Source organism: Coregonus lavaretus (assembly GCF_964263955.1).
Source record: "Coregonus lavaretus genome assembly, chromosome: 4".
Classification (NCBI taxonomy): domain Eukaryota; kingdom Metazoa; phylum Chordata; class Actinopteri; order Salmoniformes; family Salmonidae; genus Coregonus; species Coregonus lavaretus.
This window is the reverse complement of record NC_139991.1, coordinates 8,496,250-8,515,636: the sequence shown is the minus strand read 5'-3', so window position 1 is coordinate 8,515,636 and position 19,387 is coordinate 8,496,250. Positions and strand designations below refer to the sequence as shown.

The following is a 19,387-nucleotide window of genomic DNA, read 5'->3' as shown; positions in this document are numbered from 1 at the left end:
CCATGTAAAAAAGTTGTCAACTTTGGGAAATGGGCAGGATCTAATCCATGTACACACACACACACACAAGCACCAAATGTTGTACTATCCCTGTGGGGACCTAAAATGTATTTCAACTCAAAATCCTATTTTCCCTAACCCCTAAACCTAACCCCACGAGGGAGAATTTTCCTTGTTTTACTATCCTTGTGGGCATATTTGGGGATTTTCGGTACCCACAAGCATAGTAATACAAAAAAGTGTTAAACAAATCAAAATATATTTTAGATTTTAGATTCTTCAAAGTAGCCACCATTTGCCTTGATGACAGCTTTGCACACTCTTGGCATTCTCTCAACCAGCTTCATGAGGAATGCTTTTCCAACATATGCTGAGCACTTGTTGGCTGCTTTTCCTTCACTCTGCGGTCCAACTCATCCCAAACCATCTCATTTGGGTTGAGGTCGAGTGATTGTGGAGGCCAGGTCATCAGATGCAGCACTCCATCACTCTCCTTCTTGGTCAAATAGCCCTTACACAGCCTTCAATCAATCAATCAATTTTATTTTATATAGCCCTTCTTACATCAGCTAATATCTCGAAGTGCTGTACAGAAACCCAGCCTAAAACCCCAAACAGCTAGTAATGCAGGTGTAGAAGCACGGTGGCTAGGAAAAACTCCCTAGAAAGGCCAAAACCTAGGAAGAAACCTAGAGAGGAACCAGGCTATGAGGGGTGGCCAGTCCTCTTCTGGCTGTGCCGGGTGGAGATTATAACAGAACCATGCCAAGATGTTCAAAAATGTTCATAAGTGACAAGCATGGTCAAATAATAATCAGGAATAAATCTCAGTTGGCTTTTCATAGCCGATCATTAAGAGTTGAAAACAGCAGGTCTGGGACAGGTAGGGGTTCCATAACCGCAGGCAGAACAGTTGAAACTGGAATAGCAGCAAGGCCAGGCGGACTGGGGACAGCAAGGAGTCACCACGGCCGGTAGTCCCGACGTATGGTCCTAGGGCTCAGGTCTCTCAGTTGGCTTTTCATAGCCGATCATTAAGAGTTGAAAACAGCAGGTCTGGGACAGGTAGGGGTTTCGTAACCGCAGGCAGAACAGTTGAAACTGGAATAGCAGCAAGGCCAGGCGGACTGGGGACAGCAAGGTGTCAGCATGCCCGGTAGTCCTGACGTATGGTCCTAGGGCTCAGGTTCTCAGAGAGAAAGAGAGAACGAGAGAATTAGAGAGAGCATACTTAAATTCACACAGGACACTGGATAAGACAGGAGAAGTACTCCAGGTATAACCAACTAACCCCAGCCCCCCGACACATAAACTACTGCAGCATAAATACTGGAGGCTGAGACAGGAGCGGTCCGGAGACACTGTGGCCCCATCCGAAGAAACCCCCGGACAGGGCCAAACAGGAAGGATATAACCCCACCCACTCTGCCAAAGCACAGCCCCCGCACCACCAGAGGGATATCCTCAACCACCAACTTACAATCCTGAGACAAGGCCGAGTATAGCCCACAGAGGTCTCCACCACAGCACAAACCAAGGGGGGGCGCCAACCCAGACAGGAAGATCACGTCAGTAACTCAACCCACTCAAGTGACGCACCCCTCCTAGGGACGGCATGAAAGAGCACCAGCAAGCCATGTGTGTGTATGTGTGTGTGTAACCTTGAGGTGTGTTGGGTCATTGTCCTGTTGAAAAACAAATGATAGTCCCACTAAGCCCAAACCAGATGGGATGCCATATCACTGGAGAATGCTGTGGTAGCTATGCTGGTTAAGAGTGCTTTGAATTCTAAATAAATCACTGACAGTGTCACCAGCAAAGCCCCATCACACCTCCTCCTCCATGCTACACGGTGGGAACCACACATGCGGAGATCACCCGTTCACCTACTCTGCATCTCACATAGACATGGCAGTTGGAACCAAAAATCTCAAATTTGGACTCATCAGACCAAAGGACAGATTTCCACCGGTCTAATGTCCATTGCTCGTGCTTCTTGGCCCAAGCAAGTCTCTTCTTCTTATTGGTGTCTTTTAGTAGTGGATTCTTTGCAGCAATTCGACCATGAAGGCCTGATTCATGCAGTCTCCTCTGAACAGTTGATGTTGAGGTGTGTCTGTTACTTGAAATCTGTGAAGCATTTATTTGGGTAGCAAACTGAGATGCAGTTAACTCTAATGAACTTATCCTCTACAGCAGAGGTAACTCTGGGTCTTCCTTTCCTGTTGTGGTCCTCATGAGGGCCAGTTTCATCATAGCGCTTGATGGTTTTTGCGACTGCACTTGAAGAAACTTTCAAAGTTCTTTAAATGTTCCGTATTGACTGACCTTCATGTCTTAAAGTAATGATGGATTGTCGTTTCTCTTTGCATATTTGAGCTGTTCTTCCATAATATGGACTTGGTCTTTTACCAAATAGGGCTATCTTCTGTATACCACCCCTACCTTGTCATAACACAACTGATTGGCTCAAACACATTAAGAAGGAAATAAATCACAAATTAACTTTTAACAAGGCACACCTGTTAATTGAAATGCATTCCAGGTGACTACCTCATGAAGCTGGTTGAGAGAATGCCAAGAGTGTGCAAAGCTGTCATCAAGGCAAAGGGTGGCTTCTTTGAAGAATCTAAAATATAAAATATATTATGATTTGTTAAACCCTTTTTTGGTTTCTACATGATTCCATATGTTATTTCATATTTTTGATGTCTTCACTATTATTCTATAATGTAGAAAATAGTAAAAATTGAGAAAAACCCTTGAATGAGTAGGTGTGTCCAAACTTTTGACTGGTACTGTATGCATTGGTGAGTGTGTGTGTGTGTGTTTATGTCTGCAGTGCAGTATATGTAAAAGTGAATGTGTGTCTGTGTGTCTCTCTGCGTGTGTGTGTAACTATGTGTGTATGTGTGTGTGTAACTCTGTTTGTATGTGTGCATACACACATAGAGTGAGTAAGGAATATGTTTCTAAACACTTCTACATTAATGTGGATGCTACCATGATTACGGATAGGCCTGAATAAATCGTGAATAATGATAACTGAGAAAGTTACAGACGCACAAATATCATACCCCAAGACATGCCAACCTCTCACCATTTCAATAACAGGGGAGGTTAGCATTTTAGGGGGGGGTATGATATTTGTGTGTCTGTAACTTTCTCAGTCATCATTATTCCCGATTTATTCAGGACTATCCGTAATCGTGGTAGCATCCACATTAATGTAGAAGTGTTTAGAAACATATTCTATTCTTATTTACAATGAAAGTGACTCCAAAATGACACAATACATTATTTACCATTCATTTCTATTGGGCACAAAATAATCTGAAACACAACCAAAACAAACAGCAAATGCATCCAACAAATGTGTAGAGTCACAAGCTTGATGTAATCATTACGTGCTAGGAATATGGGATTATTTCTCAACATAACGGTTCACCCGATATGGATAAAAATACCCTCAAATTAAAGCTGACAGTCTGCACTTTAACCTCATAGTCATTGTATCATTCCAAAGTGCTTGAGTACAGAGCCAAAACAACAAAACGTGTCACTGTCCCAATACTTTTGGAGCTCACTGTATGTCCTGTTGCATTAGGGTAAGAGCAGGAGAGTTGAGTTGAATTGTTGGGGCTTAGTTTATGAAGGCTATAGGTTCAACCGAGGAAGGTTGTTGCGGAATTTACTTGTAAGGCTGTAGGTTTAACTGATAATTCAGGCTTTTGGTGTCAGTATAGTCCATTGTAAAAACCCTCCCACCTTACCACTCCACTCTTTGCACATGTGGATTAGAAGCTTTTAATGTGTACACACATACACACATAGAGTTACACACACATGCACAGAGAGACACCGACACAGAGACACACACAGATACACACACATTCACTTTTACACATACTGCACTGCAGACATAAACACACGCACATACACTCACCAATGCATACATGCAAGCAACATAACACACACACACACACACACACACACAGGATAAAAGCAATTGCTAGATTCATAATTAATACAATTGAAATGTAATGATATTGTGCTGGACTACCTTGTGTAGCCTATTGCTTCTGTTGACATTACATGAGCAAGGCCCTTAACCCCAATTGCTCCTGTAAATCGCTCTGGATAAGAGTGTCTTCTAAGTGACTAAAATGTCAAATGTAATAAAGTCTAATGTTTACCCACTCCTCGTTGATCATACACAGCCTATTTATAAGGACACGGAAGACAAGAATAGCCCGCTTCCAGTATCGTGCGAGACCACGCCTTTTATGTAATAAAAAGGCCTATTATACATTGTAGATTTAGCGAAATTATTCCACGAAAGCAAAATGTGTCTATAAAATCCCCCTTTGAATGTGGTCGCATCGGACGATTAGCGCCTGCCTTGGCTCTGACGTCAACGAGATTGTCTGCACTAGGTGAGTCTCGCGCTCACTGCCTTCCCTTCGCCTCCTCTCTCGGTCGGTTATTGTGAATAGATTGAACGATGAGATCGCTCGCGTTCGCTTTCATCAGTGCCGCCCTATAGAGACCCCCCAGCCCCGAGGCTCGAACACAACGACCCCACCCCCAGCTCCAAGAGGGACGGAGAAAAAACCCTGCTCGGACCCGGCTTCATTTGCCCTCAATCCGGGCCTCATGCTGTAGCAGACTGAACGAGCGAGAGAGAGAGACAAACACACAGATTGAGTCGGCGAGGGACAGGGCGGAATAGAGGAGAAGGGATTGTTCATTCGGCTCTAGACATGGGATGTACACTCAGCGCCGAGGAGCGCGCTGCTCTGGACAGGAGCAAAGCCATCGAGAAAAACCTGAAGGATGATGGAGTCACTGCCGCAAAGGAGGTGAAACTGCTACTGCTTGGTAAGACACCGTTTATAACGGGGCTTCCCGTTCTGCACGGTTCGGTTGATGTTGATGTAGATTGCATAGAGCCGGGCCGGGGCGGCAGGCGCTCTCCGTGGTCCTGATGTCATGTCACCCTAAAGACAACCGACTCTCACTCTGCTCTCTATTCCCTTTAGGGGGAGGAGAATCGGGCAAAAGCACCATCGTCAAACAGATGAAGTAAGTGCTTTTTTTTTCTGATATAGGCGTCTTTGACGAGGCCTGAGATTGCGCCTCCCCTGCCCATAGTGAGGCTGAGCTGCTAGCTCCGCCATGTTTCCTCAGAGGCCGTACCTCTGCTGGTGATTCGAACACCTCTTGTAGACGGTAATCGGAGGCGGTGCTCACGGTCAGTTGCAGGCCACCGGGGTGCTGTCCACTGATATGGTGCTGAAATTTACCCAGAGGTTTTTCATGTGTCTATCGAAAAAGAGGGAGGGCGAATACATGGGTGTTTGTGACTGTGTGTGTGTGTCTGTGTTTGTGTGCAGCCTGTATGTGTGTATTAGTGATGTCACTACAGCACCATTAGCAAATATCTCTGGTTTAATCTTAATGGCTTTAAGTGCCTGATATCGCCCAGTGTACTTTGCCTATAAAGCGGATTTACTCAGAAAATATGGCATCTAAAACCTCATCTAAACCTTTCCCTTTCTCATCTAAACCACTCTCTTATCTAAATCACTGTTCTTTTTCTAAACCCTGTTGCTAGATTTCTTCTTTAAAGAAGAACTCTGTATCCAGGGCCCAACCAGAAAAGCATATTATATAATATTTTCATGCACATAATAAAACATGGCTGTTGCTATGCAGACATCCTCTCAAAAATCCACAATATCAATTTTTTTGGGTTCTGTGCACTCACTGTACCTCAGCACACACTCATCTGCCCCACACACACCCTGCTTTTTCCATCACACACACTGCTCCCTCCACTCCACTCTGTTTCCATCCATTCTAGCACTCTCTCCATATTTAATTATCCTGGGGGTTCTCCCTAGCGGTACAGACAGTTACCCAAAGGCATCTCTCAGGAGCCGCTTCTGTTGTGAACTACATATGTTACATTGGTTATATTATATAATGCCAGGATCGGGACAGGGAAAACTGATCCTGGAGCTGAGCTAGTATTTTTCCTTGTGTGTGTACACATGTGTGTGCATTTGTGTAGTTTTGTATGTATATTGATAATGGTGTGTGTGTGTGGATGTGCTTACATCCGTACGTTTATTTGCTCAAATTTTATTGACACGATAAACCCCTTGAGATACCCCATCATGTTTTACAAAGGAGTCTTGTTTTCCAAAGGAGTGTAATAATAATAATAATAATAATAATAATAATAATAATAATAATAATAAATATACACTACATGGCCAAAAGTACGTGGACACCTGCTTGTCGAACATCTCATTCCAAAATCATGGGCATTAACATGGAGTTGGTCCACCCTTTGCTGCTATAACAGCCTCCACTCTTCTGGGAAGGCTTTCCACTAGATGTTGGAACATTGCTGTGGGGACTTGCTTCCAGTCAGCCACAAGAGCATTAGTGAGGTCAGGCACTGATGTTGGGCGATTAGGCCTGGCTCGCAGTCGGCGTTCCAATTCATCCCAAAGGTGTTCGATGGGGTTGAAGTCAGGGCTCTGTGAAGGCCAGTCATGTTCTTCCACACCGATCTTGACAAACCATTTCTGTATGGACCTAGCTTTGTGCACAGGGGCATTGCCATGTTGAAACAGGAAAGGGCCTTCCCCAAACTGTTGCCACAAAGTTGGATGGACAGATTCGTATAGAATGTCATTGTATGCTGTAGTGTTAAGATTTCCCTTCACTGGAAGTAAGGGGCCTAGCCCGAACCATGAAAAACAGCCCCAAACCATTATTCATCCTCCACCAAACTTTACAGTGGGCACTATGCATTGGGTTAGGTAGCGTTCTCCTGGAATCCGCCAAACCCAGATTCGTCCTTCAGACTGCCAGATGGTGAAGCCTGATTCGTCTCTCCAGAGAATGCGTTTCCACTGCTCCAGAGTCCAATAGCAGTGAGCTTTACACCACTCCAGCCGATGCTTGGCATTGCGCATGGTGATCTTAGGCTTGTGGGCGGCTGCTCGGCCATGGAAACCCATTTCATTAAGCTCCTGACGAACAGTTATTGTGCTGACGTTGCTTCCAGAGGCAGTTTGGAACTCATTAGTGAGTGTTGCAACCAAGGACAGACGATTCTTACGCATTACGTGCTTCAGCATTTGGCGGTCCCATTCTGTGAGCTTGTGGGGCCTACCACTTCGCGGCTGAGCTGTTGCTGCTCCTAGACGTTTCCACTTCACAATAACGCCACTTACAATAACAGCACTTACAGTTGACCAGGACAGCTTTAGCAGGGCAGAGGAAATTTGAAGAAAACTGACTTGTTGGAAAGGTGGCATCCTATGACGGTGCCATGTTGAAAGTCATTGAGCTCTTCAGTACGGGCCATTCTACTGCCAATGTTTGTCTATGGAGATTGCATGGCGGTGTGCTCGATTTTATACACCTGTCAGCAACGGGTGTGGCTGAAATAGCAGAATCCACTCATTTGAAGGGGTGTCCACATACTTGTAGTGTAGCTGTGAGCAGCAATGAACGGGGTTCTCAGGATGACAGGAAGGACACAAGATCAAAGTGGATTTACAGTGGTTTAAATATACACATAAAAACTGATTTTCATTTGTCAATAACTCAGCCATCTTTTGACCTTTTCTCAAAGTACCATGGGCCTACATTCCAAATTTGGTGTCATTTGGTCCTATGGTTCATGAGTAGAAGATGTTTGAAGTATTTTTAGCATATTTTAGCATATTAGCGTTTGAGCTAATATGCATCTACTGGTATAGTGTGGCCATCTTTTGAATGCATCAATGTTATTTTCTCAAACTCGTTAGAGACTATTGTGATGAGTCCAAAGACCACATTTGGAGTGAATCTGACGTTTAGTCCATGAGAAGAAGATTTTTTATGATTATTTTAAGCATTAGCGTTACATAGTCAAAGAAAAGTGAATTGTTAATAGTTTCCTTATTTTTTTTAAGACATCAATGCCAAACTTAACATGGTTCATCATGGTAATGTATTTGATGACCACAAAAAGTTTCAAGCTGATAGGCCATTGTGAAGTGGATGTATCAATAACTCAGCCGTCTCTTAACCAATCCCTTAGCTTTTCTCAAACTAAGTTGTTATTTGGACTTATGGTTCATGAGAATATCTTTTTTAAAGGTTTTCCCAAATTTCCAAGATGGAGGAAAATCTATCCCGACGGACCTAATGGGTCCTTGCGGCAAATTTGTTCAGCTTGCGGAAAGACACCTACATGCAAAGTTTCACGTCACTAGGTCAAATGGGGCGGATATGAGGGTTTAAGTGAGACTGCTTATAACAGCACCACCTATAGGCCAATCGGTGCCTTCTTTTGACCAAGTTAATCATGGCGTCTAGTTTCTCTGTGCCAAATTAGAAAACGTATGTGTGTGTGTGTGTGTGTGTGTGTGTGTGTTTGTATGTAGCAAGGTACAGTGGGGAAAAAAAGTATTTAGTCAGCCACCAATTGTGCAAGTTCTCCCACTTAAAAAGATGAGAGAGGCCTGTAATTTTCATCATAGGTACACGTCAACTATGACAGACAAAATGAGAAAAAAAAATCCAGAAAATCACATTGTAGGATTTTTAATGAATTTATTTGCAAATTTGGTGGGAAATATGTATTTGGTCAATAACAAAGTTTCTCAATACTTTGTTATATACCCTTTGTTGGCAATGACACAGGTCAAACGTTTTCTGTAAGTCTTCACAAGGTTTTCACACACTGTTGCTGGTATTTTGGCCCATTCCTCCATGCAGATCTCCTCTAGAGCAGTGATGTTTTGGGGCTGTCGCTGGGCAACACGGACTTTCAACTCCCTCCAAAGATTTTCTATGGGGTTGAGATCTGGAGACTGGCTAGGCCACTCCAGGACCTTGAAATGCTTCTTACGAAGCCACTCCTTCGTTGCCCGGGCGGTGTGTTTGGGATCATTGTCATGCTGAAAGACCCAGCCACGTTTCATCTTCAATGCCCTTGCTGATGGAAGGAGGTTTTCACTCAAAATCTCACGATACATGGCCCCATTCATTCTTTCCTTTACACGGATCAGTCGTCCTGGTCCCTTTGCAGAAAAACAGCCCCAAAGCATGATGTTTCCACCCCCATGCTTCACAGTAGGTATGGTGTTCTTTGGATGCAACTCAGCATTCTTTGTCCTCCAAACACGACGAGTTGAGTTTTTACCAAAAAGTTATATTTTGGTTTCATCTGACCATATGACATTCTCCCAATCCTCTTCTGGATCATCCAAATGCACTCTAGCAAACTTCAGACGGGCCTGGACATGTACTGGCTTAAGCAGGGGGACACGTCTGGCACTGCAGGATTTGAGTCCCTGGCGGCGTAGTGTGTTACTGATGGTAGGCTTTGTTACTTTGGTCCCAGCTCTCTGCAGGTCATTCACTAGGTCCCCCCGTGTGGTTCTGCGATTTTTGCTCACCGTTCTTGTGATCATTTTGACCCCACGGGGTGAGATCTTGCGTGGAGCCCCAGATCGAGGGAGATTATCAGTGGTCTTGTATGTCTTCCATTTCCTAATAATTGCTCCCACAGTTGATTTCTTAAAACCAAGCTGCTTACCTATTGCAGATTCAGTCTTCCCAGCCTGGTGCAGGTCTACAATTTTGTTTCTGGTGTCCTTTGACAGCTCTTTGGTCTTGGCCATAGTGGAGTTTGGAGTGTGACTGTTTGAGGTTGTGGACAGGTGTCTTTTATACTGATAACAAGTTCAAACAGGTGCCATTAATACAGGTAACGAGTGGAGGTAACGAATACAGGTAACGAGTGGAGCCTCTTAAAGAAGAAGTTACAGGTCTGTGAGAGCCAGAAATCTTGCTTGTTTGTAGGTGACCAAATACTTATTTTCCACCATAATTTGCAAATAAATTCATTACAAATCCTACAATGTGATTTTCTGGATTATTTTTCTCTCAATTTGTCTGTCATAGTTGACGTGTACCTATGATGAAAATTACAGGCCTCTCTCATCTTTTTAAGTGGGAGAACTTGCACAATTGGTGGCTGACTAAATACTTTTTTTCCCCACTGTATATTGATAATGGTATACAGCAATCTGTATTATTAAAAAGCAAGGCCCTCCTCTGAATGTTTTAATAGAACTTGATTATAGTGTACTAGTACAGACTAGCAAAGTGGTACACACACATTTAAGAAAGGCACATACTGAGGAAGGATATACAGCTTGAACATCTGTGAAAATATAAGAAAAGGTAATTGAACATTTTACAAGAATTTGTTACATAATGTGTGAACCACCTTACTTTGCTACGTAATGTGTGAACCACCTTACTTTGTAAGAATAAGATCTTCATACATATGGGTTATGCACCTTTTTAAGTCGATGGTATATTTCTGAAGTGTATTCCAGACTAGGCTGCAGAGTTGAGTACAGGCTCAAGTTGTGTGTTCTCAGCGATGATGTGGTTGTTACTGGTGTAATGGATTTATAATCCGATCCTCAATATCAGAGCATTTCACGTCAATGTTGTTAAGAGTGGTTTAAATGTACAGACCACCTTTGACATTACAAATGTCAAACCTAGAGTGGCTATATTGGCTGCTGCTGATGCTGCTGCTTATGTGTGAGTGTTTGTGTGTGAAAGGGAGAAGAAAAGAGAAGAGGAGTGGTACCCAGTGATGCGCTGCGTGTATTTGGGTGTGTGCTAAGGAGCAGGCGCTGCTTGACACTCAGAGCTCAGAGACAACCCTGTTCTTGGTCACATGCACACGCGTACTCTAGAGACACCAGCACACAGGCACATACACTAAAGCGTCTGCTGCAATGTGGGTTCACTGAATTGTGAATGTTTGTGTGTGTGCACTCATGCATGCACACTTAGCCTACGTACAGTACGTGTGTGTTATTTTGTATGTGTACTGATGTGTGTGTGTGTGTGTGCAGGATTATCCATGAGGATGGTTTTTCTGGGGATGATGTGAAGCAGTATAAGCCTGTGGTCTACAGCAACACCATCCAGAGCTTGGCTGCCGTCCTCCGAGCTATGGACTCTCTGGGCATCGAGTATGCTGACAAGGACAGAAAGGTGGGTACATGCTCCCTGCACAGGGTAGGGTTCATCCATAGTGTACAACCAATGGCAATTTCAAAACCTTACTTCAAAGTGTACTGTAAAGCAGACCTCAATGAGGATTCCAGTGGAGTATGGTGGTACACATCCAGGAATTCAGCTATACAGTCTTCAGCTCATATGTGTCTTAATAAATCTATGCATGTTTTTTTGTTTGTGTATGTGTGCTTGTGTACGTGTGTGCTCATGGGTTTGTTTGTGTGTGTGTGTGTGTATGTGTTCATGTGTGGTGATGCATGGTCATATCTTTTGTACATAATATCCAATGTATGTGTGTGTCCAGGCGGATGCTAAGCTGGTGTGTGATGTGGTCACTCGTATGGAGGACACAGAGCCCTACTCTGCAGAGCTGCTGACAGCTATGAAGCGTCTGTGGGCCGATGCCGGGACCCAGGAGTGTTTCAACAGGGCCAGGGAGTACCAGCTCAATGACTCCGCTGCCTAGTGAGTACACACTAAGGGACCAAACATATCGGAATGCATGAAACTTGAAATTAAGCATAATTCATGCACTGACGTCAATGGGAGATTTGTGAGAAAGTTCCAGTTTCATAACACACTCACATAAACAGAAAATTGGAATTTGACTCCATTAGCTGTCTGTTCTTGAACAGTAACACAGTGCAAAGGTTAGTCTTTGCAGTGACTGCGTTGGTTAGTCTTTACAGTGCAAAGGTTAGTCTTCGCACTGTATTTTTGTAGCTACACTCTAAGAAAAAAGAGATCCAAAAGGGATCTTTGGCTGTCCCCATAAGAGAACCCTCTTTGGTTCTAGGTACAACCCTTTTTGGTTCCCTCTGTGGAAAGGGTTCTACAAGGAACCCAAAAGGGTTCTACTTGGAACCGAAAGGGTTTTTACCTGGAACCAAAAAGGGTTATTGAAAGGGTTCTCCTATGAGGACAGCCGAAGAACCCTTTTAGGTTCTAGATGGCACCTTTTTTTCTAAGAGTGTATTACTGAAGCTCTATTTCTTCCTTTCTCTATCCCTTCCCCCTCCTCCCTCCTGTTTCCATTTCCCCCTCTCCTTCCTTCTTTCTCTCATTAGCTACCTGGACAGTTTAGACCGTATTGGTGCTGGTGACTACCAGCCCACTGAGCAGGACATCCTGAGAACCCGAGTCAAGACCACTGGAATCGTGGAGACCCATTTCACCTTCAAAAACCTGCACTTTAGGTTAGACCCACCACACACATAGATTTACACATACAGTACACAACCAGTCCAGTATATTTGTTTGTAGCATATTTGTAGTGTATGAATAAATGACTGAATGAATGAATGAATGCAATTTTATTTTCGTATCAAATCGACAATTGGCAACCCATCCCTTATGGGATTAATTGACACATAAACAAACATTACAATAATTCACTGTGGTAATTAAATGATAATTCTTCTGGTGTTCTCTGCATTGTGCATCGCATAAAGAGTGAAAAAATGTAAGGTAAAATTCAATACATAATAGTAAATAAGGTTATCCAAACAATAATTATATCCCTAGAGCAGTAAAATAATATACATACATACATACATACATACATACCCACTGTATATATACACATACATACATAACATATACAGATAAATAAATACAGAAAACTAAAGAAACAGAAGGCATTTGAACCCAGTCTGGGAGAAAGAGAAGATTCATATGGGAGACAAGCCTATACACAATGTATATACACACACGTGCCATTTACCACATAGAAGCTAAATATTTGTACAATTTAATTATAGGTAGCCCTTTTTCTTTTATTCCAAGCTTTATCTAAATATTCCGCAAACGGAAATACACAATGGACAAAAAACCATTTTAGTTTCTCCTCATCGCTCAGCCACATAATGCCAGGGTATATCTGGTGTGCTTTCTGGAATAAGAGCAAGCCTATATCGTGGTAGAAAGGGCAATAGAGGATACAATTAGTTTCATTCTCTATTTCTTCGAGGTCACAATAGTTACATAGTCTTTCCTCTTCCATTTCACCACAATACCGACTTATTTCAATACGCAGAGGCAATATCCCTGATCTTACCTGTGCACATAGCGATCTCTTGCTTTTAGGTAAGTTATACATAATATATCTCTCACACACGAATTCACCCTTAATCAAACAAAAGGTTCTCAATTTAGGTTTATGATTAATCTCCTCCACCCATTTTTTTTGATATTGCATCAACAGTTGTATTTTAATCATATCTACAGTTGAAGTCGGAAGTTTAGACATACACCTTAGCCAAATACATTTAAACTCAGTTTTTCACAATTCCTGACATTTAATCCTTGTAAAAATTCCCCGTCTTAGGTCAGTTAGGATCACCACTTTATTTTAAGAATGTGAAATGTCAGAATAATTGTAGAGAGAATGATTTATTTCAGCTTTTATTTCTTTCATCACATTCCCAGTGGGTCAGAAGTTTACATACACTCAATTAGTATTTGGTAGCATTGCCTTTAAATTGTTTAACTTGGGTCAAACGTTATGGGTAGCCTTCCACAAGCTTCTCACAATAAGTTGGGTGAATTTTGGCCCATTCCTCCTGACAGAGCTGGTGTAACTGAGTCAGGTTTGTAGGCCTCCTTGCTCGCACACACTTTTTCAGTTCTGCCCACACATTTTCTATAGGATTGAGGTCAGGGCCTTGTGATGGCCACTCCAATACCTTGACTTTGTTGTCCTTAAGCCATTTTGCCACAACTTTGCAAGTATGCTTGGGGTCATTGTCCATTTGGAAGACCCATTTGCAACCAAGCTTTAACTTCCTAACTGATGTCTTCAGATGTTGCTTCAATATATCCACATAATTTTCCTTCCTCATGATGCCATCTATTTTGTGAAGTGCACCAGTCCCTCCTGCAGCAAAGCACCCCCACAGCATGATGCTGCCACCCCCGTGCTTCACAGTTGGGACGGTGTTCTTCGGCTTGCAAGCTCCCCCTTTTCCTCCAAACATAACGATGGTCATTATGGGCAAACGGTTCTATTTTTGTTTCATCAGACCAGAGGACATTTCTCCAAAATGTACGATCTTTGTCCCCATGTGCAGTTGCAAACCGTAGTCTTGCTTTTTTATACAGCAGTGGATTCTTCCTTGCTGAGCGGCCTTTCAGGTTATGTCGATATAGGACTCGTTTTACTGTGGATATAGATACTTTTGTACCTGTTTCCTCCAGCATCTTCATAAGGTCATTTGTGTTGTTCTGGGATTGATTTGCACTTTTCGCACCAAAGTACGTTCATCTCTAGGAGACAGAACGCATCTCCTTCCTGAGCGGTATGACGGCTGTGTGGTCCCATGGTGTTTATACTTGCGTACTATTGTTTGTACAGATTAACTTGGTACCTTCAGGCATTTGGAAATTGCTCCCAAGGATGAACCAGACTTGTGGAGGTCTACAATTTGTTTTCTGAGGTCTTGGCTGATTTCTTTTGATTTTCCCATGATGTCAAGCAAAGAGGCACTGAGTTTGAAGGTAGGCCTTGAAATACATCCACAGGTACACCTCCAATTGACTCAAATGATGTCAATTAGCCTATCAGAAGCTTCTAAAGCCATGACATCATTTTCTGTAATTTTCCAAGCTGTTTAAAGGCACAGTCAACTTCGTGTATGTAAACTTCTGACCCACTGGAATTGTGATACAGTGAATTATAAGTGAAATAATCTGTCTGTAAACAATTGTTGGAAAGATTACTTGTGTCATGCACAAAGTAGATGTCCTAACCGACATGCCAAAACCATAGTTTGTTAACAAGAAATGTGTGGAGTGGTTGAAAAACAAGTTTTAATGACTCCAACCTAAGTGTATGTCTCCCTTAATTTGGTTTTCATACAGATGTTCACAGTCAGACTGTTGAAAAAGGTCAGACATTTCAGTTGCCCAGGCTCCCCCTATGGCAGTTGGCATATCCAACAGTCTATTCCATTCTCACCATAATGCTTTCCATCTCATCTCACAGGGTTCCCAGCCCATGTCCCCAGTTATTGCAAGTATAGGTGGAAACCTGTGGACACCTAAAAAGTAACGTACTTTGTGTAACATGTATGTTATGGCACGTTTATAACTCTCACGTTTCTTTCAGGCTGTTTGATGTTGGAGGTCAGAGGTCAGAGAGAAAGAAGTGGATCCACTGCTTTGAGGATGTGACGGCCATTATCTTCTGTGTGGCGCTAAGTGGCTATGATCAGGTTTTGCATGAGGATGAAACAACTGTAAGTACTTCACACACACTTCATACTACTCACAAACACGCCACACATATTCTCAAACATACATCTCATCTGTCTTATTTGGTATTTTCTGCAGAATCGCATGCACGAGTCCCTCATGCTCTTCGACTCTATCTGTAACAACAAGTTCTTCATCGACACCTCCATCATCCTCTTCCTCAACAAGAAGGATCTGTTCGAGGAGAAGATCAAGAAGTCACCACTAAGTATCTGTTTCCCTGAATATACAGGTAAGACTTCCCTCCAGTCCGCATACACACAAACTCAGACAGACACACATGCAGAACAGATGGTAGTAAGTCTCTCTCACTCTCTGGCGCTGTATCTCTCTTCCTCCCCCACTCTTCTTTCTCCTCTCTCTCGCCCTCACCCACCTTTCCTCCCAATCTCCCCATAGGTGCTAACACTTATGATGATGCTACCGCATACATTCAGGTGCAATTTGAGAGTAAGAGCCGTTCGCCCAACAAGGAGATCTACTGTCACCTGACCTGTGCCACTGACACAGGAAACATCCAGGTAGTGTTTGACGCAGTCACTGACATCATCATCGCCAACAACCTGAGGGGGTGTGGCTTATACTGAGGCCCAGCCCTGCACAGAGGTTGCATTGGAGGGTGTGAGGTGGTTAATAATAATAATAATTTTGATGATATTAAAAGGCATAATTATGTAAATCTACATGTCCAAAGGGACCCAAAGAGCTGCCGCCAGACACCACGACGGATTCTTTGCCATGTTCTGTTCCTCTATTCCTTTTTTTTTTTTTTTCAGAATTCCACCACCCCTCTTTTGTTTATTTGTTATCAACATGTTTCCTACTGAATGTCTTTCATGTTTTGTTGTTGATTGTATGAACAACTGTAAGCTGTAAATCAGAAAAGGGGAGGTCCAAGGGGTATATTCAGTTTTCGTGCCATGTTTCGCAACAAATTAGATAGAAATGTTATGCATAGAGCAGAGAAGGTCTTATTTTCCTTGTGATAGAGATTTGTGTCCGTTCTATACATAACATCTCTATCTGCAACATCCAGAACATTGAGCCCCACTGAATGTACCCCTTGGTGCTCCATTTGCAGAGGTGATGTTGTGCTCTAGGTGAGGATGTAATAGGGGAGGTGTTGTACTGGTGGCTGGGGCTCGTAGTTGGGGTTCTGTCCAGCGTTGGATAGAACACCCCTCTCTTTTGGACTCACACAGGGCTGCTCTACATGAGCTCCTTCTGCTCGGTTTTATTCCTCTCTCTTTCAAACATCCAGAAGGGTGGGCGGTTCTGTTTGTGTGGCAGGCTTTGCCATTGGCCTCCTGCAGTGTGATGAAATGCCTGTCAGCCAATGATATATCTGTGTCGGGAAAGTGTGATATCAGTGCCAACCTTCTGAGCATGACAGATAGGGGAATATAATTAGAGATCATTGATCACTTTCACACTATCTTTACAATATAACGTAATTGAAGGGACGCGTACGCTTTATTATCATCAAATTATTTATGGATTTTATTTCAACCTCATGCCCTCCTTGCTTCCTCCTACCTCCTAGAATCCCGTGCCACATATTTATTTCCTGTCCTGTCAGACCGGTGGAACACCACTTCCTGTCTCAGTCTCAGAGGGTTTAGAGCTGCTCTGATGGACCGTCTCAAATGTCACCTCCCATGTAGTGTACTATTTCTTCAAAAGTAGTACATAATATGGGGAATAGGTTATCATTTTAGACTTGCACACTCAAGTCCACTGGTCAGTGATGTATCATATGCTTGTCTCCTGGTCTCCTCTCACTTATCACTTATCACTGAGATGAAAGGACTGGATAGGTTTCCACCATGTTGTTTTCACTCACTAGTCCTTACAGATTTGTAGTTTTAGGAGAGGACAGCCACAGACCACTGACCAGTCGCTCTGCTTGTTCAAAAGGGTCTTCCTAGGTGCTCTTTATGTAATAAAACATTAATATGTGAATGCTCAGTTATTTGGAAGTTGAGGTAATTTGTAGATTAGATAAGCCACACAGTGCTTAGCTCAGGATGACCCTTGTGAGCAAGCATGCTAAATTCCAAATCCATCCATACTCCCCCCTCTAGGCATTCCTGTAGATTTGAAAGGATTTGATTGGTTTAACCTTTTCATATCCATAACGGAAATGTATAATTTCCTTTAGTATACATGTTCTCTGAGTTTACTGATGGACAAATCTGAAGATTTATTTTACATCGGCCAAAGCGTTTGTCTTCAATGTGAGTTTTTGATATTGTACTATATTTAGTCTTTGGACACATGGGGTTACTGTTTTTACACATTTCATGAATCAAGTCCTGTGAATACATGTTAAAATGATCAGATCTTTTACATTTTTGGTATATAGATTGTCCGGACCAATATATATATATATAACAATATCTAAAGAAATCCACACACACACCCCTAGAGTGCATGCAGTATAAGCAAATCAAATACAAGTCAATAGAGTCTGCAGAGTGAGTGATTTTACAGCATTCTCCCTCTTTCTCAGATCTTAAACATGTTCACATCTTAATCATTTTTGGTATATAGATTGTCTGGACCAATATATAAATATAAAAACTATATCTAAATAAATCCACACCCTCTATCTCACAAGCAAATTCAATGGAGTCATTTTATGAGATTTTTATCTGATTCTCAGATCTAAAACATGTTCAAATCTTAATAATTGTCTCGACCAATATATATAAAAACAATATCCAAAGAAATCTACAGACACTCCTAGAGTATATTATACAGCATAAGCAAAGCCAATGTAAGTCAATGGCGAGTGAGGCCTGCTACAGCATTCTTTCTCTCCCTCACAAGCACACGCGTGTACACACACCACAGACGTCAATGCACACCTGTGTGTGTGTGTATGTCTGTGGTATGTGTGTGTACACGTGTGCTTGGGAGAAAGATACGAATACGCTGATAAAATGACTCCATTGAATTTGCTTATACTGCATATACTCTAGGGTTGTCTGTGTGAGAGTTTGTGGATTTATTTAGATATTGTTTTTATATCTATATATCAAACATTATTATGATCTGAACATGTTTCAGATCTGAGAAAGAGAGAAAATGTTGTAAAATGTTTCTCTCTGCAGTCTCCATTGGATTTGCAAGTACTGCATGTACTCTTGGGGTGTGTGTGTGAGAGAGTGAGTGTGGATTTCTTTCGATATTGTTTTCATATTTATATTGGTCCGGACAATCTATATACCAAAAATTATTAAGATCTGATTATTTGAACATGTATTCACATGACATGATTTGTGTCATGTGTAAAATACAGTAACCCCATGTGTCCAAAGACTAAGTATAGTACAATACAGAAACGGCTGTAGTTCACAAACAACAATGAGTTGAATCATCTATTTGGCGTATTTTGGCTTAAACAGGTCAAATAACAATACTATATGTTTTTAAACAATTTAATTCTGAAATGTATTTCAAAATACATATGCTGAAGTCATTTGAATGATTTTTATTGTCTCAAAATCCCAACTTTGGAAGTATGATAGATAATGACAATCTTAAAATGTCAATGTGGCCTGTCTATACACTTGTACTAATTATGTTGACACCAAATGTAATGCATTAACACCAAATAGAATGTGTTCAGTGGCACAGTTTGATATTGTACTTAATATAGTACAAGGACATGAATGGGTTAGGCAATATGGTAATTGCGTCACCTTCTCTTCTGATAGAGTGGGTGGTATTTTTGCCACATTGCTTATATATATATCCAATAGTTTTAGATCTACAGGCGTGCCAAAGCGGCAGGGGCTGGGGTAGAGTTGGAATTTAGCAGCAGTCTCTCTGTGGGGAGTTTGGGTTAACCATAACCCCTACCCCCTGACCTCTTAACCCTGAGCAGGCCACAGTCAAACCCCGGCTGTCACGTTCTCTCTTTTCACAGAGGAAAAGTACTGCTCTCCACTCATTCACCTGAAGATCCTATCCCCCCATTCCTCTATACTCCCTCTATCACGTGTCGTTCCTC

At 42.3% G+C, this 19,387-nt stretch overlaps 1 protein-coding gene across 1 annotated transcript; it reads left to right on the top strand.

Moving 5' to 3' along the window:
• Positions 1–4,763: 4,763 nt before the first annotated feature.
• LOC311127951 (guanine nucleotide-binding protein G(o) subunit alpha-like) lies at positions 4,764–15,956 on the top strand (the record flags this gene model as incomplete). Its single annotated transcript, XM_084159853.1, has 8 exons — positions 4,764–4,881; positions 5,043–5,085; positions 10,953–11,094; positions 11,423–11,583; positions 12,186–12,314; positions 15,224–15,353; positions 15,448–15,601; positions 15,769–15,956. 8 exons carry the CDS (start codon positions 4,764–4,766, stop codon positions 15,954–15,956), a joined length of 1,065 nt encoding a protein of 354 aa, XP_084015979.1.
• Positions 15,957–19,387: the final 3,431 nt, after the last annotated feature.